Below are 6,000 nucleotides of genomic sequence, written 5' to 3'. Positions count from 1 at the left end.
TGTGTGTGTGTGTGTGTGTGTGTGTGTGTGTGTGTGTGTGTGTGTGCTGCGCACGCACACCTCTGACGAAATCTGTCACAGATGGTTGTGAACAATGACGTTAGAGATCTGAAAGTCAAACTGTAAGATAAGTGAAAAATAGATGGGCAGCCTAGATTTGTAATAGAAAGGGGTATTTTCCAAGCCAAAGTTAGGGAGACGACTTTTCTCTGGAATGTGATCGTGGGGCTGTGACATTTGGGGGGGGGGCAGTCGGGGAAGGAGTTTGTTGGCACCCACACAGTGAAGTGCGGTAGAGACACGTGTTGAGGTACGGTTACGGAATTGCTGTGTAGTGTCAGTGCAGGGAGCTACGCCTCATCTGTGGTTGTCGGATCCTTGTCACCAGCCTTAACTGACGACTGCATACCGCTCTTGACCATCACCGATGCCACGTGCGTGATTCACTTCAGCTTCCCTTCCTCACCAAAGATTTTTGGTGGGCGTCTGTATTGCATGTCTGACCATTTTCGGAGTCCAACCGAGCAGGTTTGATTAATTTTCGTTATCTCTAAATATTCCCCTGGCATTTTCTGTGCAATGAGAAATGCAGAGTCCGCGGGGTTTTATCAGTTAGACTGGGATGGACGACCTGCTTCCTTTATTCGCCCCCGATTTTAAGGGTTCTCCTGCAGAACAGGGAGATAAGAAAACCAAATCTGTCTTGCTGCTGACGGAGAGAAATGCGTGCCACGCGGTCGGGGTCCTGCGCTACCTGGAGCGAGCCGATGCCAAGATTCCCGTGGAGCTGTATGAGTTTACTGCGGGGGTTCTGGAAGCCAAAGAAGATAAGAAAGCCCGAAGGCCTCTTTGTCCGTGTCTTAAGTCTTTTGGTTTTTGCAAGTAAGCCAGTCATTTGTTTAAAACCTTGAAATGTACAGTAAAGTGCACAGTGATATACTTTTACTGCTGGAAGACCTTTACATATGTACGCACAGTATACACCACCACCCAGTCCTAGAGGTTCTCCCCATGCTCCTTCCCAATCTGCCCTCCCCTGGAGGTAACTGCCCCTAAATATCTGTCAACATTGATTAATTTTGCTCATTTCCCAACTTTACATAAATGGAATTGTATGTTCAGCTTACCGTCTGCAACATTCATCTCTGTTCCTGTGTGTATTGGGTGGATTTATTTATCTGTGGATTTAATGGCTCGATACTCTATCGTATGAATATATCACAATGTATACATCCATTTTCCTGTTGATGGGAGAGCAGTTGTTTCCAGCTTTTGGCTATTATGTATGAAACTCCCCTGAACACTCTTGCACATGTCCCTTTGTGGAAACACGCACCCATTTCTCTTGGGTGTAGACTTTGGGATTGCTGGGTCATGGGGTGAGCGCCTGTCTAACCTTCCCAAGGTGTGTGACGGGTTCATGACCCCATCAGCAGTGTGTGGGAGAGCAGAGTTTCTCCATATCCTCACCGACAACACGGTGTTGGCGGGGGTGGTGGTTTCCATTTGTATTTCCCTAGTAATTTATGATGTGGAGTGTCTTTTCGTATGCTTCTGGGACATTTGACCGTCCTTTTCTTGTGAAGTGTCTGTTCAGTTCTTTTGCCCATTAAAAAAAATGTTTATTTATTTGGTGGGTGAGATGGGCAGAGAGAGAGAGGGAGAAAGAGAGAATCCCAAGCAGGCTCCACACTCAGTGCAGAGCCCAGCCCATGGCTTGATCCCTCAAATCACGAGATCATGACCTGAGCCGAAATCAAGAGTCCGAGGCTTAGCCAGCTAGAGCCACCCAAGTGCCCCTCTTTTGCCAATTTTTTAAATTGGGTGTTATTCTTTTTCTTATTGCTTTGTAGGAGTAGTTTATTTATTCGACATACAACTACTTTGTCAGATATATGCCTTGAGATCTTCTCCCAGTTCATGGCTTGCCTTTTCACTGTGCTTTTAATTTTTTATTTAGTACTTTTAATTAATTAACTGATTAATTAATTATGAGAGCAAGGGAGGGGCAGAGAGAGCAAGGGACAGAGAGAATCCCAAGAGCCAGAGGTGGGGCTTGAACTCCCTAATCATGAGATGATGACCTCAGCCAAAATCAAGAGTCAGATATTTAACCGACTGAGCCACTCAGGTGCCCGCCTTTTCATTGTAAGTCTTTTGGTGAGCAGACCTTTTTAATTTTGATGAACTATTTCATGGTTACTATTGTTTAGTGTCCTTACGTAAGAAATATTTGCCTGTCTCTAGGTCATGAAGACATTCTTCTGTATTTTCTTCTAGAAGCTTTATGGATGGTTTCACACTTAGGTATATAATCTAGAGTGAGAATTTTTGTTTCAAGTGTGAGGTATGGGGCAAGGGTTACTTTTTTCCACGTGGGTAATCATTTGCTCCAGTGGCCTTTATTTAAAACATCAATGTGGGGGCGCCTGGGTGGCGCAGTCGGTTAAGCGTACGACTTCAGCCAGGTCACGATCTCGCGGTCTGTGAGTTCGAGCCCCGCGTCAGGCTCTGGGCTGATGGCTCGGAACCTGGAGCCTGTTTCCGATTCTGTGTCTCCCTCTCTCTCTGCCCCTCCCCCGTTCATGCTCTGTCTCTCTCTGTCCCAAAAATAAATAAACCTTGAAAAAAAAAATTAAAAAAAAAAAAACAAAAAAACAAAAAAACATCAATGTGTTGTCACTCAGTTGGTGCCTTTGACATAAACCAGATGATAGCATACGTGGTCCGTTTGTGGACTGTGTTACATTGGTCTCTTTGTTCTTACACCGGTACCACACTTTCTTAAGTACTGTAGCTTATACTTTAGCAAGCCTTGGAAGCTGGTATGCAAATTCTCCAACTTTGCTCTTCATCAAGGTTGTTTTGACTTTTAAGTCCGCTCCATCTCCACATACATTTTGGAATAGGCTTGTCAGTTCTTCAGAAACATTGTCTGAATTTTGATAGCATGTGTGTTGATACTATAAATCAACTTGGAGAGGATGGTTATCTTAACAGTCACGGGAGCCTTCTCCCTGATCCGGACATGATACCAGTGCTTGATCTGTGATCACTGGGACTGGGTAGGAGGAGTCTAGTATCTATCAGCTAACTATTGACATTAACTGTTTTGAATTATGGTACATTAAACAGGTTATTAGTGGCAGTTTCTATTATGCCTTTAAACAGAATATTGACTTTTGAAACAGAAGCTCTGTTTTCTCAGTTTGGGTTACAGAGCGACTTCTGGTTTAGAGGTTATTAGTAGCCTTTGTTGTGGGTTGTGGGGATGAATTTCTGATTTCAGGGTCTTTGTTTTGGAAGTACATTTTGTTCATTTACAGACTGTCTAGAGAAATAATGAAGTAACTCTTGAAGTTTATTCAGTGTTAATTAAATTTTAGGACCCTTTTTCAGTAATGTGCATGTTGTTAGTGTCTAAAGTATTTAAAATGGTTAACTTAAAGTATTTGGGATAAAAGTTCTCTGATTTCAATTACAGATTAATTTTCCTGAAGAATACTTTAAAATACATTAAAATCACTGTTTTTTTGTTTGTTTTTAAAACCCGGTTACTTTTTTTTTTTTTCAGAGACCAAAGGATCTGTCCTGATCGACACCATGTTAATCCAGAAATAGACATGCCAAGGAAATTATCCAACCAAACTCTACCAACATTTGGATACATCAAAGTAAGTTTTGCTGAAGATCCTTTTGTCCAGTAATTAATGACCATTTTAATGAACATATTCCATTCATAGGAGCAGAATAATTATGACGCTATTAATGTACCACCATTAATGTGACAGTAGCCATGTGTCCTTATGAGATGCCTTATTTCAAGACCCCAGTTTATTTAGAAAACCAACATCAAATGGAGAAAATAGATAAACCAACCTCAACAATCAAAGGATTTTTTTTAGTTGTACTTTCAGAAAGAAAGTTGTTTCCATTGGGGACTATTAAAAATAGTGCGGTGATAACATATGTCTCTTCACGATATCCATGGTGCTTTGAGGAAATTCTGAAATGTAGATAAAGTTGCTGACTTAAGAGTTTGTCACTTTCTTTTGAATCCTTTTTAATACTTCTTCTTTTCTTCTTTTTGTTTAAAAATTTTTTTTTGATGTTTATTCATTTTTGAGAGAGAGCACAAGCAGGGGAGGGGCAGAGAGAGAGGGAGACACAGAATCCAAAGCAGGCTCCAGGCTCCGAGCTGTCAGCACAGAGTCCAATGTGGGGCTTGAACCCACAAACCGGGAGATCATGACCTGAGCCGAAGTCGGACACTTAACCGACTAAGCCACCCAGGCGCCCCTCTTCCTTTCTTCTTGAGTTCAGGACTTCTTTTTACCTTCCCTTTTCCCTAAAGCAACTATGTTCTGCTCATTTGTGCCGTTCTGTCTCCCTAGTTCTGTTACCTCATTTCTAAGTTTTTCTGGTCTGTGTTCCTTTATACATGTTGTTTATCATGTATGTCTCTCTATGTGTTTGTGTGTATATATATATATATGTATATATATATATGTGTGTGTGTGTGTCTGTATATATGTGTGTGTGTGTATGTATATATGCATATATATATATATATTCTCTCTCCCTCTCGAGAGGATTATATATATATATATATATATATATATATACGTATACACACACACACACACACACACACACACACACACACACACACACACACACACACATATATACACACACACACACCTGTGGGGCTTGAACTCACAATCTCAAGATCAAGAGTTGCATGCTCCACTGACTGAGCCAGCCCGGCTCCCCATTATTTTCTTAATTAACAAGAGGAAAGGTAGCTTGTTTTCAAGTTGAAGGGTACAGTTTTGATCTAGGTTGTGGATACATCTTTCCCAGTGACTCCCCCATTATCTGTAGGGACTGTTACTCTCCTTATTCTCTTTTTTGTTATAACTTAATATGGAATTTGGTCTTAATACTTTGCTACAGCTCCTTTTCAGATAAAATATATTTCCCTTGAATTTTAGAATGTCTGAGTCAGGGTAACATTGATAATTTCCAAGTTTCCTTTTCTGCTGTTTCTTTCTTGTAATTAAAATAGGTGGGGACATAGTTTCTGAGATTGTGCAGATTTCCTGGCTCCATATCTGTCTCCCACGTGCATCTGGCCCTTCATCTCTGTTGTCTTTGGATGGATAGTTTGGAGACTTCCTGGGGCTCCAGCCTTCACCCACTGTTGGAATGGAAGAAAACCTGCCAGGCTCAGTTGCTCCCGTCTCACTGGCCCTCCCACCACCCCACCCCGCCCCGCCCCGCCCCGCCCCCGCCCCCACCCACGGTGTTTTCACTGAGTACCTGTAGCCACTTGCGGACTCCTGTGTTTAGGCCCATCTGTGTTTAGGCTCTTGCATGTGCTTCTTCCTGCACAGACAGTGATACACGCAGGCTTCGTGATGCGGCTGGGTTTGGCTCATCTGCTTATTTTGTTGTTGTTGTTTAAATTAATAGATACTTTACTTATGTATTTTTAAATGATTATTTTTAAGAGAGAAAGCACGTGTATGTGCACGCTCACGAATCAGGGAGGAATAGAGAGGGAGACAGAGGATCTGAAGCGGGCTCTGTGCTGACAGCAGAGAGGCCGATGTGGGGCATGAACTCACAGTGACATCGTGACCTGAGCCAAAGTTGGACGCTTAGCCGACTGAGCCATCCAGGCACCTCTAGATATTTATTTTTTAGAGCAGTTTAAGTTTACAGAACCACTGAACAGAAAATACAGAGTTCCCGATACCACCCCAACAGCTTCCCCTATTAGTAACATCTTGCATTAGTGTGGCACATGTGTGACAATAGATGAGTCAGCGTTGATACGTTTAGTTGTTAACTGAAGTCTGTAGTTTACATTAGGATTCATTCCCTGTAGCGAACATTTGGTGGATTTTACCAAATGCAGAGTGACACATGACTCTACATTGGTGCCACAGAACTCTTCAACAGCTCAGGACCCCCCTGCGCCACCCTTCCTCT

General features: G+C 42.4%; 1 protein-coding gene across 5 annotated transcripts in view; it reads left to right on the top strand.

The window, feature by feature from the left end:
* The window catches only part of TDRD12 (tudor domain containing 12), a 70,658-nt gene that overhangs the window by 44,009 nt on the left and 20,649 nt on the right, over positions 1-6,000 (top strand). For 2 of the 5 annotated variants that reach the window (XM_040446236.1, XM_040446237.1), the window contains exons 20-22: positions 389-528; positions 662-882; positions 3,575-3,674. In XM_040446236.1, coding sequence (XP_040302170.1) covers positions 389-528; positions 662-882; positions 3,575-3,674 — 461 coding nt within the window. Of the gene's footprint in view, positions 1-388; positions 529-661; positions 883-3,574; positions 3,675-5,071; positions 5,272-6,000 lie in introns of those variants that run through there. The other 3 variants (XM_040446238.1, XM_040446239.1, XM_040446240.1) reach the window with 3 other exon arrangements.

The sequence above is a fragment of the Herpailurus yagouaroundi genome, unplaced genomic scaffold (assembly GCF_014898765.1).
Source record: "Herpailurus yagouaroundi ecotype Mexico unplaced genomic scaffold, PumYag 194, whole genome shotgun sequence".
Lineage (NCBI taxonomy): Eukaryota > Metazoa > Chordata > Mammalia > Carnivora > Felidae > Herpailurus > Herpailurus yagouaroundi.
This window is presented reverse-complemented; position numbering and strand designations above follow the sequence as displayed.